The 24,454-nt window shown below is 35.5% G+C and overlaps 1 protein-coding gene across 4 annotated transcripts in view; it reads right to left on the reverse strand.

Moving 5' to 3' along the window:
• The window catches only part of PDS5B (PDS5 cohesin associated factor B), a 96,628-nt gene that overhangs the window by 39,558 nt on the left and 32,616 nt on the right, over positions 1-24,454 (reverse strand). For all 4 annotated transcript variants that reach the window (XM_069012256.1, XM_069012250.1, XM_069012232.1 and 1 more), the window contains exons 7-14: positions 20,103-20,183; positions 18,147-18,287; positions 10,153-10,268; positions 8,387-8,481; positions 5,937-6,082; positions 4,901-5,052; positions 3,107-3,220; positions 1,494-1,575 (exon numbers count right to left, since the gene is read on the reverse strand). In XM_069012256.1, the coding sequence (XP_068868357.1) occupies positions 1,494-1,575; positions 3,107-3,220; positions 4,901-5,052; positions 5,937-6,082; positions 8,387-8,481; positions 10,153-10,268; positions 18,147-18,287; positions 20,103-20,183 (927 nt within the window). The remainder of the gene's footprint in view (positions 1-1,493; positions 1,576-3,106; positions 3,221-4,900; positions 5,053-5,936; positions 6,083-8,386; positions 8,482-10,152; positions 10,269-18,146; positions 18,288-20,102; positions 20,184-24,454) is intronic.

Raw genomic sequence — 24,454 nt, forward strand, 5'->3', positions numbered from 1 at the left:
AATTGACATACTAAATTAAATTCAATTCCCCAACTCAAAACTGTTTTGCTGCCTGCAACGGCACCTCAGACTATCACAAGCCCTCTAAATTCTCCCATGTAGTCTTGTTATTCAAGAGAATATTCAAGTGTAGAGAACTAGCATTTAAGAGCAAAAAATAGGATAAAATCCAGATGGACAAATGCAAACATGTCAAAAGCATGCACTCTCTTGAATGCAATGCTTATGTTGGCATCAAAGCCTTCATGTTAAATTCCATATCATATTTGGTATTTTACAACTGAGGAAGAACTTTAACAACTCTCTCAAAACAAAAGGAAAAGTTGAAATTTCACTTTCAATTTGAAAGCAGAAAATATCAAGGAACTAACTCTGGTATTAAATGCATAAATGTATTTAACCTACACCAAAGAACATTAAACAGTACATGAAAAGCATTTCAATACCAAATACAGTGTCACCAAATGTCACCAAAATATAGTGAAGTACTGCTGTACTAGCATTTACTGTACTTAGAATTTAATACATTACAGCATGTTTTAAATGCACTAAGTCAAAATTATTAACTTCACTGCAGTCTCTCTCTGTTAGCAAGACTAGCATTTCTAAGCAGATCCATTAGATAATCCAACCACACAGCTACCCACTCTTCCTGGTTCAGGTAATTCCAGCAAATGGATAATCATTAAGTTTACCTTGGTACCACTATATACACAAATCAAAAATAAAATTCACATCCACAGACACATTGGAATTTGAGTGTGGCAACACTTTCTAATCTATATTATTTCTGTTAAAAAAGCACCAGATCAAACTTCTTGCATTAAAGCCGAGTTCTAATTATATTCCAAACCACGTCAAGAATTTAGTCTTATAATTTCCCTACCCCAAACATGAGTATGAACATAGTTGTAACTAAAACAAATTGAAATTCACTTTATGAGAATATTCTAAATGATCAATAAATTTTCCTTTTTCCCTTCTGAGCGAAAACAAGAAAATTAAATTGTGTCTAGTATCTCCAATACAATATTTAAGAAATTTCTGAGAGGGAAGAGAAACAAGTAACCTGTTGGGACAAAAGTATTCCAATTTCTTCAAAATTACTAATCACACAAAAGAACAAGTTAGGAGTCTATAGGTACTTTTTCTTGATTACTTGATCTGGCAGTCAAAAATAATATGCTGGTTTTACCATTTCAAGAGCCAGAACAGTCCTGGCAAGACTTAACACAAACTTGCACAGAAAATATTTTAGTATTAAATGACTGGCAAAACATTTCAGAAATCTCTATAATACCCCTTTTCCTCTTCAATTTTACAAACAAAATGTATACACATTTCCTACAGCAAATATGGTCTAATGGAGTATCAGTTAACTTTCACAACATTTTCACTCTGCTATTAAAAATAAGCTTGAGATAGCCAAACAAATGGAATTAAAAAGTAGTACATTAACTAAAAGTTGAGGAATAAAGATAAGTTGAACTCACTTTGGGTTGTTTTATTAGGTCAACCAAATCCTTTACTTGATGTCGTAGCAGATTTTGACATTTCCACATTTCATTCAATGCTCTAAAAATAGAAAACAATTAAAAGAATTGTCAAAATTATCTACTCAATGAGTAACACAACTGTCCAAAATGAGTCTTTACAGTCTTTTCAATTTCAGACTCAGAAATGCACTTATCATCTGAACTTTCACTGCTGTGTGACCAACAGCTAAATGTTTCCTAGTAGGATAATATGGAAAATTTACTTGGTCATATTAGACTGGAATAAAGTGAGATTTTGAAGCAAGTTTCATTTCAGATGCTCATGTATACTGCCTTTCAAAGAAGGAGGAAGTAACTAATCTCTGCTCCATTAAGAACTCATTTGTGCAAGCCTGAAATCACTCTTCTAAAAACATTCCAAGAAGTAGGTTAAAGCAGATGTTTAAGACTTTTATCACCAAAACAATGTTTTTCTTGCAGACAGGAAGCAGCTACTAGATGAATAAATTGCGAGAAGTGGACATGATTAAGTTTATAAGACATGCATGAAAGATGCTCAACAAAATAGAAAATTAGCATACTTTCCAGGAACAGTAAGCCATATAAATAAAGGTCACAGCTGCATTTAAAAAACTTACAGAATCCACAAGTTAAAAAATCAATCTATATAAACAACTGAATAAGTCTATGTCTTATAAAATAAGTACTGCTGCATACAAAAACTACAGAATTCAGAAGTTACTTGTTGCCTGAAATAACAAGTACTGAAAAGAATCCATTCTGCATTTTCATTTAGTCTACACTAAAGATCACTAGAACAGTAATCTTTTATTTTTAATATACTACTCATAATTTTAGTTTATTAAAGTTTTTATATCTTTGGAAAGGCAATACAAGAAATTCAGTGGATTCAAATATCAGTTTTTGCAGTACTGGAAGGCTTAGGGATCTTTTAAGGCATTCTTTCTCATATAAAGCCTTTCCTAGTCTCTTTCATGGGAAAGAAAACTCCTATATTTGATTTTTAAGTCACTCAGTGCTAGTACATGAAAAACGAAGTAAAACTATCTAAAATGAATCCATTTGTGAACATTACAGCAGTTTAACTGTTATTAGTCAAATTCACATGCATGTACCTATTTTAAGATGGAGAAGGCACCTAATCTAACAATAATTAAAATGCATACTGAAGGAGGAAAGACAAACAAGTAATTTCTTCTCATTCTTAAGTCATCTTGGCTGCTGCAACAAGTAGTATATTAATTGAGAAGTTGTCAGATAATATTTAAGGCTGATCTACCATATCTATGTTATCTCTTCATAGACATAAAAAGACTGACATGCACTCAAGCTTCTTTCCAGATCTTTGACACTACATTTTTTAGCTGTTTATGGTTGAAATCTACTGCATTTTGTTAGAAAACACCCTACCAGTTAATGGTTTTTTCAAAATCTCACTTGAAAAATAGATGCTATTTCTAGTTCTGTTTTCTAATAGTTTGTAAACTATTTCTGTCCACTGACTTAGGCTACTCATAACAATTCAGTACTAATTTACAATAATATTTGTATTAAAAATTATTTTGCAAGTAGTAAAAAGCAGTACATACTTCACAGCATTTGAATCCAGTGTTGCATAAAGGTAATACAAACACTTCATTCGTTCATTTGTTTCCAGGTTATGAGGGACCATGTACTGAGCAAAAATGCGTTCAACAAGCAACCTGAAAGACAGGATTAAGAAACTTAAACTGTGCAGGAAGAATATGGCCTGGAATTGTTGAAACATCAATTCAAAAATTCTCAGACCTATCTAGACATCAGTTGTTGTATAAAAAGATGGGGGTATTCAAAAACCTAGAGGTCAAGTTAATTGACATGACATAAATTAAACAGAAATTTATCATTATAGAAAATGCAATGCTAATGATGGCAGTAGGAGATTTAACAGATAACATTATCAAAATCAGATGTATTAATCTAGAAGAAACCAAACAATTTTGGAGAAAGATATTAATTATCAACCCAATAAAATGGTATCATTTAATTTCACTACGAGCTAGTATTGGGGTAAATTCATGAACTGACCCAAATTAATTGGCTTAAAATAATACTACTAATAATAATACTTATAAAAAAAGAGATATCATGTTGATTATATCACACAATGTCATGAAGCCCAGAAGGAGAATTCAGATACTAATTAGAAGGAGCTGACTTCCTTCCACCCTTCCCTGGCCCCTTCCCCACGGGCTGAGTCTATCCCATGTTTTTCTTCCTCAATAAAAATGCAGGTATATTCCCAAGGGAATTATTAAAAGCTCCTGTGTAACATGAAGCTCCTTATTTGGAAACAGGAGAAGAGAGAGGTTTGGGCCTGACAGTTACCTAGAAAAGACTGAGGAAAAAAACCAAACCAAACCAAACCAAGGGAAATCAAGGATATGTTGTACTGTGATCAGTATTAAAGAATGGAGCAAACAGGTAAAAAAATAATCCTGTATGTTTATGCTGGAAAAGAAAACAAAATGCCTTGTGCACAGTTGGAGCAGGTGATCAAAACCCAAACCCAACTAGTTTAAAAAGTTTAAGAAAAACATCAGTGGGTAACATTGGATCTAAAGATCCAGACAGTCCACTTCCAGGGTACCATGAAATAACTACTTGTTTTGAAGAAAACTTTTTGAGGTTTTGAATTTTTGAAAAGACTTGTATGAGTTTGCAATGCCATTTATATCTCAACATGCTGTGAAGGCTCATTTCCAAAGCCAACACGATGACCTTGATTAGTCAAGGCAGACTTGTTCCCAAACTAGTTCCCCATGTGCAACCATCTATTTTTCAATACCAACAACCATATACAAGGCTACAAAATATGACAGAGGCACTGCTTTCACCACAAATCCAGGACACAGTTCTAATTCACAACTACTGTACCACAGAAATCTAATTCTCTGCAGAGTAAGATGGCTTGCCCATTATCACTACACGTCCTATCTTAAAAACATACAGGAACAACACACAAATCTAAATCAACATCATTTAAGCAAATTTACTTACTAAATTTTAACATAAAAATCAACAAGTTACTGAAATTTAAACAAAAATCCCCTTTACAGAAGCAGTGGCAAAGTACAGCCAAAACTTTTGAAATATTCCAACATATCTCACCCTTTGGAACCACTTTGGGCCTTAAAATAAGAAATAAAAAAATAAAGTAGAAGAAAACAACACAGGACAACATTTGGCTACAGCTATATTTAAGATTACGCACTGAATCAAAATGTACAGGATTATCAAGATTCCACCTTCTCATCAGCACTGGAGCACAAAGGAAAAACAAATCTTTCTAACATGTTACAACACTTAGCCACTGAATCACCCAGCTTTTACAACTAGCTTACCGGTCATCAATACTGTTTTGATAATATATATGCAGAAGCTTATCTTTGATCCATGATATCTGTTTTGCAGCTTCTTTTCCTGCTTCTGATTGCAATGAATATTTCTTGTATATCTGTGCAAGTCCCATCATAGCTTCCTTCCTCACTCTCCACTTGAGAAAAAGAAATAGCAGCCAGTTTAGCAGTTCAAAACTCAAAACTTGAAAAGACTGCAGAATTTTGGTAGGTATTTCATATTCAACATCAAAATAACATAATTTATTTTGCAAAAAAAGTTAAATTGAGTTCTAAGTGCAACAGTTTCTCTTAGGACATATGTTGCATCATATCTGTTACACTAAACCTTTCAACACCAGTAACTACCATATAAGTATACCTCTTGAATTTAGAATTATTACAGATTTAAGCCAACATCCTTTCTCACACTCTGTATCTGCGATTGTGTTACGGCTGCAACAAGGAAAAGCATGTCACCAAACGAAAAAAAGCACATTAGGAGTTAATTTTAGAAGTTTGCCATCAACAAACCTGTTTACTATGCTTTAAAAGAGACAGGAAACCTCATAAATTTTACCAAATAATGCAATAGAGCTAAACTAAAATTCAAGACTATTCAAATTTGAAAGCTATTACACTGATTTGCAGTCTTTCAATGATCTAATTAAAAGCAGGTAATCTACAATTAAATATAGTACATTCTGAAACCCCCTTGAAAAATTTTTTAAGAAAAATGTTAGAATGTTTTACAAGGGTCCTCTTTGACTTAAAAGTTTTACTAGAACTGGACAACTGGAACAACATTGTTGTGTTGCAGCCTATTTAATTATTTAAATCATATCACCTTAAATAAAATACAGCACAATGAAAAACGTAGCATTATAGTCATGGGAAGAAACTACCTCACTAAATAGATTGGTTTTCATTTGTAGTTTTTAAATCACTATAGCATTTTTTAGAAGTGCTGATTTTAAGAAAGCTGACTAGTACAGTTTAGAAGTGTAACACACAGCCCTTATTAATGCTAATTATGTCTTACCCGCTTGTCCAGTGTCCTTTCTCTGACAAAATTAAGCAGGTGATCATTGACAAGCAAAAGATCTTTTTTAGCAGCAGTAACTATGGATACTATAACATCATGCCGTATGGCCTCTTCAGGATCATGTGACCTTACTTTCAGATATTCTGAGGGAAAAATGAATAAGTGTAAGTATACAACTTTAGCCACTTTCCTCACTAGACAGAAACAGAAAAATTATTTTCTTCTGTTTGAATCATCAGCATCAAGAAACAAACAGTATGCTCCAAGACTAACGGGAATGTCAGTAAAACTTCGTATTTGCTTAGAATATAAAATACTTATATTACTGGCATTATTGAAATAAGAATTATGTGGTTACTTTTTTTTTTTTAATTATTTCTTATAGTAGTTACACTATGTATACATTTGCAACTATTATAGCCAAGCAGGACTGGATCTGTAGAGCAGAATAAGACACTGCTTGAGAACTTGCTAACTACATTATATACATTTTAAGCTCTTACGTCAGGCTAGAGGCTACTCTCTTCCTGCAGACTCCATCCCTTTTGGCTCCTAGAGCACATTAGTTGCACTCCCACTCACAATTTCCTTATTATCCACAAGGAATCTAGTTCGCCTGCTCCAGGAATACTCGACAGTATGAGCCACATAAGCATTGTGAGCAGGGACAAATCAAGAGATACTTCAAACTATAAAGCTTACTTAGACACATCCTAGTTTATCCATCTTAAAACAATTTTTCTAGATTACTTTGGCACACTGCTACTTATTTGCTAATACCACTAATCTTACACTATGAACACTAAAACTTCTGCTTTTAGGTGTCAAACTTGTTAGCTACCTACTGTCATTTTAGAAAGCTGGCAAATAAAATGGCAAAGCTCATTTACCTTTTTAGCTCTATTCAAGGTTATTTTAAAAGCACAAAAGGGTAGGAACAGGCACACAGAAGTTAAGATTGCAGTACACTGCATACATCAGTGCAACACTGAGGACTTTAGTAGGAAACTTTGTAAATTCACACTTTACTCTGGATGAAATAACCAGAGGTTACTGTTCTCTTATCACTGTTCAATGACCAGTGAAAATTTTCAAGTCTCATCTGAAACACTGGCATTAATGGTAAACAGCCCAAGTGTCAAAAGAACACACTCCAAAATAATACTTTGCAGTTATGGAGGTTATGAAATTTTAAATCCAAATAAGCCTTTTTAAAAAAACCTATCGTTTCACAGGAATATAAACTAAAAAAAATGAAAAATACTGCCATTGCACAAAACAATTCTGATCTCCAATACCAGTGAGCCAGAGAAATTTTTCAACAATTTGACTTTGATAAGCACTGTGGGGAGAGAGAGGAGGGGCAAGCAAAATTACATTTCCCAGAGGATACCATTAGAGGGGGCACAAAGTCTTTCTGCAGTGTGAAAAAAAAAAAAAGAAATATTGAAAATATAATTCTGATAATCAAAAAGTAAAATATTTTTACCATTCCACTAAGGAAGGACCCAGAACCTTTTGGGTTTTTTAAGCTGACTTAACAATACAGAATCACAGAATATTCTGAGTTGGAAGGGACCCACAAGGACCATCAAGTCCAACCCTTAAGTGAATGGCCCATATGGGGATCAAACCTACAACATCATGGTGTTCCATGCGCCAGCCAACTGAGCTAATCTCTGGATAACACTGCAACTACAGGATGGCTCCAGCTTGTCTCTATTTGTGTCCAATTTGACAAATGCTCAGCAAGCAGGAGAGCAATCCCATGCACTTTACAGTCCTTTAAACTCTCTCCTTAGACCAACTAGACAAGGATATTGCATCAAAAAAACTACAAGTAGTTTATTGATCAGGGGAAGATACAGTCTCCAGAGCAAATCAACCAATTCTCATTAATTACACTTTTTTTTATTACGACATGAGGAGCAGCAAATACTAAATGCTTCCATTGATGCCAGTTGCCTACTTCCTACAGAGGTCTTGAATTACAGGCTGTGTTTGATCTGAAGGAGGCGGAATTGTGAAGCTGTGGTCACAGCTATGAGGACTGTTTTCATGTTTTAGACAATGGCTATATAAGACTTAAACATTTCAGCTTTGTGGAACTTAAGTCTCCCCTCTGCACCCTAATTAATAAATGCCAGGACCATCAGGTTAGACAGACTGTCTTTACCTGATCCCATGGTGCTTAACTTCAGCAGGAGTTGGGAATGTAACTACGGTATGAGAGGGAGAGAGAGATCCCTGGTTAAGGCGTTCTTAGTGTACAATCCCCTCAGCCTGAGAAGCAACAGCAACACTGAAGGCAGGGACTTTGGCTTAGAACTCCAACATCAGTTAGGTCCTCCACAACATCCAACAGCATTACTTAGGATTACAACTGGCCTTCTTGACTTCTCCAGGAGAGTTTAAGCGGTATTTTAATGTTATAATAAAACTGATACCTGTTAAGTCCTTTGCCAGGTCAGGATGGTTCATAAGGCAGTGACTTGCAAATTTGACACACTCAAGGCGAATAGGTACGTGGATATCATTAAACCTAGTTACAAACAAGAAAATGCATTACAACAACAAAAATTCCACTTCCATCAAAGCAATATGTTCACTTCTACACAATATCAAATACTTCTGAAAATATTTTTTATGCTTCCCATGTATGGTTAACATGCATACAGCATCTCTGATTTCACAGTATTAAGTAGACTGTCTTTAGCGCAAGAAAAAATTCTCATGCTCATTTATTAATTCATGTTTTGAACATGAAAAGAAATACCTTCTCCAGGTACACCTTAAAAACTCCCAGACAGACAGAAAACTATTTATTAGAAAGATGTGTGATACATTTTAATTCCTTTTCTGCAATGTTACCCATAATTAAACATGAACCATGTATCAGAAACTCAAAATTTTATGACTGTGACATTCATTCCCTCATTATACTGTATGACAGATAACAAACATGCACATCTAGTCTACTACACATTTCTTTTGAGATGGATCACAGAATAAGATTTCCTTTTGAAAGACTGAATTAAATTAGATGTTTGAAAACTAGCATTTTCTCATTGTTAATTTTCATGTAAGTAATTTTATAACAAAACTGTTGATGTAAAGATTTACAGACAACGCTTTCAAAATTAAATGCATTTTCAAGCTATGCTCAAAACACTTGGTTTGAAACAAATTAAAAATGTAATTTAGAAGATCGTTGCTGTCAAAATGCTTATTTATCAAATAAATAGATTTTAAGGAATAACTGTTTTAGTAAAAGCCAGGTCAAGAGATTTTTAAGAATGCCTCCTTCAATAAAACAGCTATTATAACTTAGTGAAAATCTTCAGAAGTAGTAAATGCATAAATGTGATTCATAACCAGTTGAAAACAGTTATTTTAAATAAACTGCACATAATTACACTGTAAGACAATGAAACCTTTTCCTCTGCGCCCAATTAGATGTGGTATTTTTTGATGACATTACATGTTTTAAATAGTTACATACTTTCAAGCAAAATACCTTGCTTCAACTAAGTTTCTTGCACTCTTAAAAGTAGCATTTCCTTGAGGACACTGATTTTGATATGACCGAATGCTACATTATAAACGATGGCATTTGTAATAAATTCTAGAATTTATCCTCTTTTACTCAAATCAAAAATATTTTCTTCGTAGTAGCCAAACTTAAGTTTCTCCTCACTACAAGCTTCAGCTATATTTTCTATCTCAAACTGCAGAATATTTCAAAAACAAAAGTATGTTTGCAGCATTGTGAATACTATATACTTTTAAGGTACTTCTACCATTAAAAAAATTGAAACTCATACACAAAGACTGTACATAAAAGCCTCAAAAGCAGTTCTAATATCACCTGATACTGAAAATGTCATTTGATGCCATTTTAGAATTATCCATCATCAAATAGCTTCACTTGTGAAGAAATTACAAAAAAATATTCATTTTTCTTGACAATGGCAATAAAGCTAGTTGAAAAAAATGAACTTTAAGGAGATGATTTGTAAATGTTCATTCTGCAGAATGACAGATGTGGAAGATACATTTTAAATTGCTTTAGCATGATCTGTCAGATTTCAGATAAAGCAGCAGGAAGGAATTCACGCTTAGCTGTGTCACTTTTAAAAAAAAACCAAACCAGCTGAATTTGACTTCATTGAACGTTTTTCCTCCCTAGACAGGGATTTAAACCAGAATATACCTCCCCAGGTAGCACTGCCAAAGTGGTTTGTTTTGAGATGCCAACTCCGAATCCTTCGCCCCAAACATTTTTGCTAGAAGTTTTACAACCTGCAGACGTTCTTCATTGTCATTGCTCTGGAAAATGAACAGATTATTTTAAAATTTAAAAGGAAAACTACCCCAAAAAACAGAGTTCTGTTTTGTACAGTTTTTCCACTGATACACTTACATATTTCTAGAAATATCACAATACAGATCAGTAGACTTCTCGTGTATACAAATGTCTATCTCAAGACAAAAACCCTTCACTATTTTTTTGAGAAAACAAAATAAAGACAGAGAAAATGAAAAACAAGGTAGAGACAAAAAATGTTGTGACCAAAGCCTGATGAAAAATATCTATTTTTAACACTTATTTACAGGTTACTAATTGTTAGGACATCTGGTATGTGTCTGTACAAATTCAGACACAACACAAAACTTACAAAAGTCAGTCTATGCTTTTCTGCACATAAAAGTTTACAGTTCCGTAGAACAGTGCTTAGTTGCTTAATTAAAAATGTTTAGTTAAAAGTAACAGTTTCCAGAATACAAGTTTCTAGAGAACATCAGATTAAGTACCCAAGATCTGAGATCCACAGGATGTGGTCCTGTATTTGAGCCTATATTCAAAACTGCTGAGATACAACAGATAGTCTTCCATTTATATTTAAAATTAGCCCTAACAGTGTACTGGAGAAGGTCTTGTTTTATCATTGTTTTATCATTGTTTTGCATTACATTCTTTAATACAACACATAGTATGTGAACCTTCATACATACTTCGGAAATGTATGCTACCATTTGTGCAATTAGCATGTACTTACTGTTCACCAATTTTTTTCCTTTACTTATTAAAGAAAACCCAATTGGCTGCAACAATTCCTTGAAAAGGGAGTAGCTAAAATTAATTTATATTAATTAGATATTATTAATCCCTTATTATTACCAGGTTGCTTTCTGGTAAAAGATAAGAACTGTGCAAAATACTGCTTTTTTCTAGCATCTTTGAATTCTTATTAGTTCAGCATCACCTTTTGAACGTGAACAAGAAATAAGAGCACAATATAGCTGTCAAGAGTTCTTTTATACGACACCACAGTTTGAGACAAACTATTTCTCCTGACTCAATACCATAAAAGGCCTGAAACGTTTGCCAGCAAGTCTTTTTAATTCAGAATCCTAAGAACAGTAAAAGCATTTGTAAAATCATTAAAGTAACAGAGCAAGAAAAATAAGGCTGAATTAATTTCTAACAGTGATATGTAACATTAAAAAAGACTAATTCTCTTGAATACACTTTAGTATTAAGTATTTGAAGCATTAACAGAAAATCATTGACATTTTTTTGCACTTGACTATTTTTTCCAATTAACATTCAAATTGACATTACTGAAAGCATTCTACAACCACCTCCTCTTAATCTGCAATAAATGATATTGGTTTTTTTTAATGAGTTTCAGCCCATTATACTACAAATTCTTATTCTGTGGGCCATGGTTAAGAACTTCTAATTTTTTTTTTTTGCCTACATTAGTCCAACCTCCATGATTCATGTCCTATCCACGCCTGCTTAAACAAACAAAGCATTAAAAATATTAAGCATCTCTGAATTGTTCTAGGTAACCAACACAAACTCAGAGCAAGACACTCCAGAAGGTGGAAGGAAGGAGCTGGGTGGAAGAGCTGGGAGCACACTAAAGATTCAACTACTTAATTATAAAGCCAGAAATATAAAGGGGAAAAAGACAACCAAGCAAAACAAAACAAGCCCACAAAACAACAAAACCCTAAAATATCCTTAATGAATTAGTTGCAGAAGAAGCTTTTGTCGTATCAGCCACTAATCCAAATATAAGAGAACCTACTTGTGTTTCTAGTCCTGTCGTAAAAACAACAAATATTTGTGATTATGGGCCTTGGCATATAATCACTTGGTCCTTTCTAAATTTTGTGCCCTGATGTTGGCTTCCTTGAAACATGGTTATATACACTCCTAGGGGTAACAAAAATAAACCTGTACTTCTTATTGAATGAATGCACTGCTGCTACAGTCTCTCTCCTTTATTCTACTTTAGTCTCCACTCTTTTTCCGAGGGTGAAAAAAAAGGGGTATCAAACTCTGAAAAAATCTTAATCTTTCTCCATTCTATGAGACATTGTGTACTTGAAGAGTCACACCCTTCACCTCTTAGGGAAATTCAGCACTCTAATAGTGTTCCATCGTGACTTGTTAATACAAATTGACACTGAACATGGATATTTTCAGTTCCCCATACATGCTCCCAGCACACAGGCAGCTGCTCTTTGGCCTCGACATTTGAGTCTGTCAGTTACAGCAGCTGAAGCCAGTCAGATTGTTACCACTGCTGAGTCCAAAAGAATAGGCAGCACTCAGGATCTGTGGACACTTGGGAATAAGAAGTGGACACGTAACCCAAAACTTTTGAAAATTTTAATTCCCATATCCAGGAAGAAAGGCAGCTCCAAAATAAGAAGTCAATCTTTTATTGATTTTATTCATTACATCCTATTGGTTTAGTAAGACAGTAAGATAAAAGCCCAAATCCCATGACAATTATTTCCAAAACAGTCTATTTATGAGCCTTCCATTCTCCTGAACATTAAAATGTTATTTGCTTTCTGTAACAGAAATTTCTAAAATTCAAATATGAAATTTGAAAAAATTTCCTTTTCTGCAGTTTCTTCTACAAGCTGACCTATACAATAATAAATTGTTAGCCCCTTCCTGAACCCATAATGCTTCAGTACTGGATCTCTAAACACAGCACCTTAAAATGCCAAGATCAGGCACAAATTACTGACCCTCACAGAACAGGTTAAGTTAAATGAATATCAGTGCTCATTCTCCTGTTAATTCCCCAGACTCCTTTGCAAAATCAGGCAAAAAACCAAATTACTAGAAAGAAGCAACCATGATTTCACACAGCTCTCACAGAGCTTAACAACAGAGTTCTGCCACCTGAGAACACAGGAGCTTTTTCTTTACATAAATCTACAGAGGTGTGGCAGGTTGACCCCAGCCAAAAGCCAAACACTCACCCAGCCCCTCTCTCACTCTCCTCTCCAACACAGAGAGGGAAGGGAAGGGAAGGGAAGGGAAGGGAAGGGAAGGGAAGGGAAGGGAAGGGAAGGGAAGGGAAGGGAAGGGAAGGGAAGGGAAGGGAAGGGAAGGGAAGGGAAGGGAAGGGAAGGGAAGGGAAGGGAAGGGAAGGGAAGGGAAGGGAAGGGAAGGGAAGGGAAGGGAAGGGAAGGGAAGGGAAGGGAAGGGAAGGGAAGGGAAGGGAAGGGAAGGGAAGGGAAGGGAAGGGAAGGGAAGGGAAGGGAAGGGAAGGGAAGGGAAGTTAAAAGGCCCACAGATCAAGATAACAAGAGTTTAATAGGTAAAGAAAAAGCTGGGTAGGCAAGCAGAGCAAAAAGAGGATTTCATTCACTACCTGCCATTGGCAGGGAGATGTCCCGACACCTGCTGGAAAGCAGGGTCTCCACTCACAAAGTGCACACTTGGGAAGACAAACAGCATGAACACAAACATAATCCTTTCCTCCTCCTTTCCCTGACCTTTTGTTGCTGAGCCTGTGTCCCCTTTCAAACTTCTGCCCTACTCGGAGGGAGAAGGGGGACAGGGAGAAAGCCTTTACCTGTGTCTTCACTGTTGTACCAAAATGGCAAGGTGCTTGAACACTAGGTGGCCACATCGTTTACATCCCAAATAGTAAGTAGGTTCAGCAGTATTACTGAGGCACCTAAACTCTCTCACAAGTTTCATACTAAGAGTTTTTTAACCCCTCTACACATGGTCAAAAACTTATTTGGTCTCTGATGGGAAAGCCTGTGGATTTTACCCCCACTCAAAGACAATCTACAACCCTAAACCCATGAAGATAAACCAGGAGGCTTCCTGACAGAAAGAGTGCAAAAAATTTCATGCAGATGGAGAGCAAGAGATTTGGATCCCCTCAGGTAACGAGTCACAAACTCAAAGATGTTTGTTTACATCCTCAAACACCCATCAGCCACAGAGACTGGGAACAAGGCAGCCCAGTCAACTGGAAGGCAGTGGAGATGGCTCAGTAAAGCTTACTTGGTGGTTAGGGGAAAACCATCATCACTTCATTTTCAAAACATGCCACAAAACCATAGGATCATAGAGTCGTAAAGGTTGGAAAAATAAAATCTTTAAGATTCTTGAGCCCAACCATTAATCAAGCACCACCAATGTTTACAAAGAAACTATTACATCCACTTGCCTTCTCCAAACTTCCAGAGATGGTGATTCCACTGCTTCCTAAGAAGCCTGTTCCCATTCCTGACAACCCTTTAAGTGAAGAATTTTTGACTAATATCAAATCTAAGCTTCCCCAGGTGCAACTCGAGGTCATTTTCTCTGCTCCAGTCACTTATTTACCTGGGAGAAGAGACCGACCCCCCCCCCCCCCATTTCCTACATCCTCCTTTCAGGTTGTTGTACAGTGATAGAGGCTCGAGGGAGACCCTTTCTCGAGGCTAAATGTTTGGAGGCAAAGAAATATGGCATTACACAGAAATTCTATTTCATGTACAGAATATGCAAGTAGAATTAGCACTGCTGATACCAGGAGGAATCCATTCAATTTCATGCAGAACCTGCCAATTTTACACCTGAAACCAAGCCTGCACCTCAGCTTTCAAGTGAGCCAGAACACTTGATGTCTTGCTCAGGTAAGTCTACCACAAGTGTACTTCACCTGGCCAAAATTTGTTATCACTTACTGCTTTTGAAGCCAGAAATGTACAGAAAGTACATTTTCAAGAACACAGAGAAAATTATTCAATTTGTCTTTGTAAAGCACAGATAAAATGACCCATTCCGTGTGTTCAATGCATGCAAAATGAGATCATTCTGGCACATCTCCACAACTCAGTTGTTCAGACAATCACAGCTTTTCTTCAACACTGGACACAAGAGGAAAGTTTTTCACCATGAGGTCAATCAGCCATTGGAATAATCTCCCCAGAGAAACAGTAGATTCCCCGATATAGGGGAATTTTAAGATCCAGCTAGACAGAGTGCTGGGCCATTTTGTCTAGACTTTGCTTTTGCTGAGAAAATTTTATCTACATCATCCTTGTGGTCCCTTTCAACATGGTATTCTATGATTCTATCATCATCTGCTAAGGAATAATACAAATCTTAGCAGCAAAGCAGCAATATGACATCTTAGAATACACTGTCCCACTACCTCATAAGCATTACTTGAGTATTTGCCTTCTATTATCACAACTGTGGATTCAAGAGCCATATCAGATAATTTCATAGCACAAAAGCTGGATGTTCCTGTGAAACTATGTATTTGATCTAAATATACTTTACAAACTTTCATTTAAATACCTAGTAGTCCATGGTAAGTGAGCTCAGAAGGACAAGGCTCCTTAACTGGGCATACAGAGAGACACAGGACAATGTGCCAAATCCAGAAAAGACAAAATCACTGAGTCAAGCCCTGAATGATATGCAGGGCTCACCAAAGTTCTTAGCTATTGTATAGTTAATTTTAATTAACCTTTATTGAAAAAGACAACTCCTCTCTCCCAATTTTCAGTATGGACTGTCACGCATGATTTTCCTTTACCAGCCACCTGACCCAAGGCCTCATCAAGCTTAACAGGGTTACTGCTGTCCAGTTTCTTTTCACTCAAAGCAACAGAAAAATTGGCTGTCTTCAACCATAAACGCTCTGAGTTTCATTGAAATCACACTCTCTTCTCAACACACTGATGAGCTATTTACCTGGAACTAAATGAAAAGATGTTTGACACTAGCTGCTGCTGTTTACAATAAAGCTAAAGCTATTGTTGGAGTGGAAAGTGTTTAATCATCACTGGCAAGTCTGCATACAGAATAAACTTGTGTTGATCTCAGAAAAAAACACAGGGTGACTACATTTCATTAATATTTTAGAACATTGATCTTCAAAATACTCTTCTCACCACAGAAAGATCTTAAAGACCCCTCTACTCATTTAGAGCCATAAAATGATTTGGGTTAGAAGGGACTTCTAACGACATCCTTCAACTCGCCTGCTGTGGGCAGGAGCACCTTCCACTAGACCAGGTTGCTCAAAGCCCCATCCAATGTGGCCTTAAACACTTCCAGAGATGAAGCACCAACTTCTCCGGGAAACCAGTTCCAGCATCTCAAAATATAAACCAGGTGTATCCTATTCCAAATAGAGGTACTTTTTTGCTTCCTTAAAGGATGGATCATTTGACAGCCAATGGGACAAAACAGGCATATATTATATTTTCTTATAACTAAAATATCAAAACACACACCAGGAGTAAGAAGACAATTACAATGCTTTTGAATAGCTACAAACTATATTGAGTTCAAGACATCAAGGAATAACAGTAGTAAGAATGTAACTCTAGAAACCTACATATCTCCTGGAAACATTGTTAAACTGGATCTTGCAGACGTCAAGCGCTTACCCTTGAGGGTTCAGACCACAGTGACAACTACACTAAGGATGAAGGAGACAGAAAGCAACAAAATACATGTACATCATCGGAAAAGAACACACTAAACAAAGAACAGAAATGCAAACATGAAAAAAATGTGTTGTAAATTAAGAAGTACAAAGAAAACATGGAAATGCTTAGGGCTGAAATCAGCCAGCTGAATAAAGAGACCAGAAATTCTCCTAGGGTGGGGAACAAGGGAACAAAACAAAACAAAAAAGACATCAGTATTGAAAGCATGAAATATGAGTCAATGAACAAGAAGGACGACAACTGAAGAACCTGCAGATTTCAGGGGACTTAAAAGTTGGGAAAGGTACTACAATTACACAGTATGAAAAAGGATATAGCAGCAGGTAAGACCAAATATCCTGAATAACACCTTCAGCAGTACTGTTTTTATTGGGGTGAGAATGATAATTGTTTGCCATCTGTAGGAATAGGAATTAAAGGCTGAAAAAGGTCTACTTTGAAGACACAGACAGCAAGCAGTAAATTGAACCCTATTTCTCTCAGAAATGTGAATGGAATGATAAAAGCATTTTAAAAACCCCTCATCCAACAATTGCAGTACACCTGCCTAGCAACATTAGGAAAAAGTAATAGGCATGAACAAACCACTACGATAATAAATATTACAATACGAAGAGGCCAAAGGTGCTATAAACCTAAAATCTGTCCTCTGTAATAAAAGTACATGCTAACTTACAAGTGGCCCATTGCATGTTAGCTCTGAAGTTTAGTAACAGATCACATACAAATGTGGTAATACTAATCTAATCAACACTCCTCACAGAAACCCTGTAGAATCCCAGATAGAATAAAAGCAGTGCAGAATAAAGGGAGAACCAACTGTTATATTGCATTTGTCCAAGTGATGGAGACACTTTGAAAAGGAAGTCAAAAAGAAAAATACCCATTAAAATAAAGAGCTAGCACCAGCTGTCCTCCAGACATATGAAGTAAGCCTGAAAAATCATAAGTCATTGCAGCAATTACTACAAGACATATTGATGCATTCCAGTTCTTTGATTACACCTGCCACAGACCCACTATTTGGACAGAACTGTCAGTATATATATTCAAAATACTAGATCTTTCACTATAAATAATACAGTAAACCCAGAAATAAAACAGGACAAATTCTCAAGTCATCCAAAAAATGGAGTTATTGCTTAAAAGACACAAGCCAAAACCATCTACCAACCAAGTCCCAAATACATACACACATGCACTGTAGGTTAACACATGTGAAGTTAAATTACATTTTTGAGGGTTTTTATGGGTTTTCCTTTAAACAATTCAGAGGAGCTAATTTTTACATATAATTATTTGTTTTATTTGCCAAATAATTTGAAGAATTAAAAAAATGTCATTAAAAAAAAACCAACAAAACAATTATGGTCAAAGCATACATGTTTGAAATATATAGAAAGGATAGAAAGTGTTTACCTTAAGTTTGAATTCGAGCTGTGGTAGAACAGAAAGCAAGAGGTGACTGTCAATATTGTATAACTCCAGAATCAAATCAAACACATGCTCTGACAGGTCACTAATTGATGTTTTACCAAGCATGAGGACTTGATTGAAGAACTGGAAAATAAAACAGATTACACATCAACAACAAGAGTATACATGCTCTCTTCTAAATCCTGTGCTAAATCCTAAAACATTAAATCATTTTTAATCTTACAACATTAATTTCACTACCGAAAAAAAAAAAAGGAATGGAGGGTAGAACACACAGATCAGAATTCCGTAGCAGAAGTCTTAAAATATCATCGTCTCATATCAAGTATTATACATAAAGGAAAACACATTAAATGTGATGTTTACCCCCACACACCTACAAATAATTTAAGAAACATAACTTTAAAGGAGCTTCAGTGCATCACATCTTATTATAAAAAGACTATATTCAGAGTTATTTCACTATTGAGAACCATCATTTCAAAAGTATTCTAACATTTAAAGCAAGGCTGAAACAACTGGCTAATTACTACACTACACATCTGACAGGTTAAGGAGTTGAAAGTAAAAGCATAGGAATTAATAACTGATTGTTCCAGAATTTGTATTTACAAGCAGCATAATGCAACTGTAAAGCAATTATTTCCTTCTTGGTAAACTTGACATATTTGAGGGAAACTTCACACTTCTCATTAAAGAAAATATTTCCGCACTATTTTCAACTTTGTCCTCTCAGATGGGTAAGAAGCAACTGAAGAGTTATATATATACAAATAAAAAAACCAGTACATCTTATTGTAAGTTAAAGATGGTCTTGAAGAAATGTTTTGCTTTTCTGGATTCAGCGTTGCCTGAATGTATAAAATCCTGGTTAGGAAACTAACGGATACTGTGTTTTTAATGTATTTCAGGAAATAAAATTTTCAAAACTGCATAATAATTCTCTCTTGTGGGAAACAAATAAAAGAAGACTCCATGTGCATCCTTCCCATTAAAGGAAGATTCTTATTGTACAGACGTCCTCAAAACTCAGAAAACGTCACCCAGTTCATAATCCAACTTTACAGATGAACATTAAAAACACATTCCCATGTAGCAACACCTTCCCAAATGGCAGGTTTGAAGTAAGAGTTTTTATTGAGGATTTTTTTAAATTTTAGGAGGTACCCACTTTCTAAGTGTTACAAGTCTGAAAGTAACAGAAAGCACTGAAGGTTTTCTATTGTTTTCATGCTCCTGAGGTTTTGGATAGATGCCATAAGACCAGCTAAATCCTCAACTGCTTAAAAAAGAAAAAGTGTTATATTTTTTCCTATCATGCAACTCAAGTTAGAACATATTTCCCTCTGATCTTTACTTCCCCTTATCCCTCTTCTATTACAGAGTCTATGATGTCTACATTCAACTCTGCTATAATTCTCAATCCACTTGGTTTTCTTCTTCATTACCCTTAGATTGTTTCCTCTTCTACTTCTGTGATAACAGCATTAAAATTCTGCTCTATCTTCAATTCTCTTGGCTCGAGATAGTCTTACCTCCTCACTAAAAGATGAATTTTGCTACAGAAACAATGCGTTTATATATTTTTATCAGAACAATATATATAAATACACTTTTATTATTCACTTTTAGAGTGACTTCCCTTCACTCTAAGGATTCAATCTCAAGGTCTTTCAAGACAGTAGAAAGGAAATTATCCATTGCATTTCACAAATCACAAGTATTAAGTACTTAGTAGTTTCTATATGGTAACGAATCAGACTCAAAAGGACAGGTTATGCAGCGCTCCATTAATACAATCATTCTCTCAAAGAAAATTCACAACCCATAAAAAGTTATTTTTCAGCCCTGTCTGACAGCGTGCAATTCATTCTTTTTATAACACACTTCAGTTACAGAAAGTATTGATTTCCATATTTGTTTGCAGGCTTCACTTACATTAGTAATGTATGGTTCTATTGCTTGTGCTGTCCTCTTCAGTAAAGCCTTTGCCAAATCATAGGCTTGCTTGTTTAAATTCTGGGGGAAAAACAAACAAATGAAAAACCAGAAGAATTATAAGCATATGCATTAATCTAAAAGCAAATCCAAGAATTAAAAGCCATCATGTACTGGTAAATGCATTAAGGAAATAGCCTGTTCTTTTCATATTTTCAGTAATAAAGATAATATAGTAAAAACAAAGCTCTTCCAAACAAAGCTTTGTAGTCTCCACTGGTACTACTGAGAAAAAGAAAAAAACCTCTTTCCTGGCAAATGAAGGCTTACTTTTCAGTTGTACATCTAAAACTGATGCTCAGTGAACTCAGTGCCTGCATTTTACTGCTTCTCTTTATCAGTTTCCCCAAAAACCAGGAAAGTGATACAAAGCAACACTGAGGCATTTACAGTCACCACAGAAATAAGACTCTGAACAGGAATACAGAAAGTGCAATTCTGTCCTTGCATCAAGCACCCACCTGTGGACAACCACCAAAGGCTCTCCATCATACCATGCAAAGATACTCAGTCTGTTGTCTGAGACGTCAAAGAAAAAAACTCTAGAACTTCAGTTTACAGGAGAAAAACCCCTAAACTAATATAAAAAATTTTTAAAATGTACTCCCCTCTTCAACATTCCTATCCTTCCATTTGTCTAATTGGGTTATTGCTCTATCATTGTTTTCTCCCTTTCCCTGCACACATTCTCCACGCTCTAGTTGTTATACCCTTTCTCCAATTTCTACATCACAGTTATTTTTCAAAAATTTTCAGAAGAAAATGCAACTCAGCCCTTGTGACACCCGCTGCAGAGTTAACACACAGAAGAATGAAGAAAAAATGTCTTCAATACACAAGAATATGTAGTATTTTAATAGCTAAGAAAACTCTATAAAAATACAGCTCCCATAATTTTTATTAGTCTTTGCAATTTAAAAAAACCCCAGTATATTCAATTTATAACTCAACGGTAAAAAGAGGCAGCTTTTGGTTGCTTTTTAAAAATATTTTTCACCATAAAAGGAAGAGAACTTCTTTTAGCACAATAAAAAGCAAACACAAGATGTATTGCCACATGCAGGGTACTTCTTTACCTGGATATGCTTGGCTCTTTATAGTTGTCTTAATGAAAGCAAGGATTTGCAAAGATACGGAGAGTACTGTCTGAAATTTTTAAAATCTCTCTAGAACTATAAGCTTCTAAACAGCATTGGGAACAGATTAACATTTTCTGATAATATCAAACCAAAAAAGCCTTTGACTTGCCTAGTGATAGAACTAAGTCAGGTGACTGAACTTGAAACACTACTAAGACTCATGCCTGAAGTATCTGTTTTACTCAAAGCCAATACAGAAGGTGACTGAAAATTCCAATTCTGGAAAGGTACTTTAATATTTTAAATACTTTTGTCTTTTTACAAAACTGTACAGTTGTTTCATGTCCCAGAAAAGAGAAGACACTGCATGCTGGATTGTTCTTTATGGTCACAAGAAAAAAAGGTATTTCCACCAGTAGCATTTGTTTTCTGTTATTCAGAGTTGTAATAATTTAGGAAATAAAAGGCACAAATAACTATAATAAGGAACATATGCCATTTGCAATTCTTGTTCTGATCCTTCTTGACTTCACCATTCACCTCCACCAAAATAAAGAAAACCACTTCCACCTGGGTAAGAGGGAACTCTGGATCATGAGCAATATCTGATTTAGTATAAAACAAGTCTATACAGCAGACCTAGCACAGCAGAGTTCCAAAAGTCAGATCTGTTCTGATTCACATTAATTAGTTTCAGCTTGTATCTTTTGCACAGCAGTTCACTTCAAAACTTAATGTTTTCCAAGATAAATGCTAGAAGTAGCTATTTGCAACCCTGAATAAGAAGGAAGTGTAATGCAAATATCTATCAAAAAAAAAGCTCTAAAGAGGAAAAATTAGTCTAGAGCACAATGGGCTAAGGAAAGTGTTTTTTCGTGCCTCAGGTATTTGATTTAATAGTGCCAATAGTCATGACCCTCAAATGTCCAGAGGCCCTGCTTTCTGGAAATAACAATATTAAGGCAGTCTTAAAAGCACACAAGAGTTTTCTCCTCATTTTCCAGCTTCAGGATAAAAGCAGAAACAAGCAAAAGTGGCACTGCCTTAGTTAAAATGAAAAAAAAAGCAGCCCAGCAATTACCAAGTAGGTTCAAAGATCTTTTACAGAACCAAACCTATCCTTCTGACTAATTCAACAGTCACAAAGATATCTTAAACTTCTTCTCTTGAAGGAGAAATTTCAAAAGGATAACACCTAATTTAACAAATTGCTTCTCTGTTTTTAGAGAAGCTCTTCAGCCATTATCCTCCCTCCAATCTTTCCATGTGTTCGGAAAGAAAGTTGACATGTATTTCAAGATCTTTTAAAGATTTAAGAAAGACCTCATGACAGGGACAATTATCTTAATCAGGATGCCTTTAGGAGCGTGTAAGCATCCAGTAGGCATAAGGTTTTTAGAGCCCTGAATGGGGTAGAAACAAAGCCATCAGTTGGCAACACTGTTTAAAGTAATCATTAGCAATTACTACATCTTGAAGGAAAAAAACAAAATAAATACTGATTTGTAAGGACAAACTAAAGAACACCCCTGAAAAGGCAGAACACAAATATTCTGCAAGAGAACTGAGGTTACATTTAACATCTGAACCAGACTTTAGCCTCAAAAACCTCCAGTTTTCTTTCGTAAAAGAGTGCTCATAAACATTTACATTTTTTAAAACATTGGGAGACCTCCATCAATAATAATCTGAATAGAGGCTATCTTGGTCAACCATAAGTTCTCTCCTTTGTCTCAATTTCTACCATGATTTTTAGGCATTTGTTGCTGGTATTTCAGGCTTTTTATACTGTGGGAAAGACATTAACAGTATTGCCAACTCATTTTTCATATCTGCTTTTCTCTAGAATGTTTGACAAACCTCTACTTTTTGACAAGCAGCAGTGGCAACCTCTCTGACAGCATGGCACAGACGTTTTTATGTTTTTATAGACCATATTCTCCAGCAGAGTAGCCACAGAGCTGAAATCATTTGTTCTTGTACAATGGGGTCAGAAGTGATGGAAATTCAGACCCACTTGACTTTTTCCTCTATTCTTTTTTTCCAGTTACCTCTCAATAACCAATTTAACACAGATTAAAAAAAGAGAGTGAAATAACTTGTACCCATCCCCTGAAAAAAATAAAAAGGGCAACGAAAACAAATGCATGTCCCTCAATTTTTCTTTACAGAAGATGACTAAGCTAGCACCAATCCAGCCTTTCTTTTCTAACTTTAGGAGGAAAATCAAATGTTAAGTCTGTATCTAGTGCAAATATTCCTGAAAAGCATACATTTTAAAATATTCTTTTCTTGGAATTTGAAAAGGGTCTTCAGTTTTATTCTTATTACCAAAGGCACAGCAGTTGAATTAGTATCCAACAGCCCCAGACAGAACAGTTCCAAGAGTCTCTTGTTCTGCCAGGGAAGGTAAACAGATTCTTAAGGATGGCTGACAAAGAAAAAGCTCAGCTGAAGTGTTGCCAAGATAGATAACACTAAATATTAAGCAAATTCCTAGTAGAGACAGCTAAGAATTTAATTGTCAATATATTTTTTTTCTAAAACATAGGCACATAAAGCATGTGGGATGTGCAATGTGGGATTCCCTGTAGCAGTGCAGAGGCTAAAAACTGAACACTGGCAAACACCCAAGGAAATCAAGTACAATTTGCCTTCCAACACACTGCACAAACAGTAAATTGTTTGCAGGTCTGCCATAAAAGTTTTATAGTATAAAAAGACCATTAAAGGGAAAGGAAAACTATTAATTTTTCTTGCCTTTTCATACTGACTACCTCTTCCCATGCTTCTAGGTCTTATCTGGGTTTAGGTCAGTTAATTTCATTCCCTCTTAATATAATCCTATGAAAATAATTTCAGTAGAGGTGATAAAAGAGAAGCTACAAAAGGAAAAAAATAATTCAGCATCAAAATTAAGAGTTAAGCACATGGTCAGACAAGTTAAGCTTGCCATTTTATTGGCTTATCTGACAGCTGTACTAGTCAAGCAAGCCTGTGCACACTCCAGCATGCCTCTTTTGTGACACTGGTGTCAGCTGCTTTCATTCAGGTTTACATTAGTATGGCTTTTATCCTGACCAAGTCGGATGACAAACTCAAGGGAGATAGAGTAGTTTAGAGTTGTCAATACTTCAGCGACTACTTATTATGGTATACAGACATTTGGTAATACATCATGAGCCCAGTGTATGCTCCTTATGTCCAAGTTTT

This window comes from Aphelocoma coerulescens, chromosome 1, assembly GCF_041296385.1.
Source record: "Aphelocoma coerulescens isolate FSJ_1873_10779 chromosome 1, UR_Acoe_1.0, whole genome shotgun sequence".
NCBI lineage: Eukaryota > Metazoa > Chordata > Aves > Passeriformes > Corvidae > Aphelocoma > Aphelocoma coerulescens.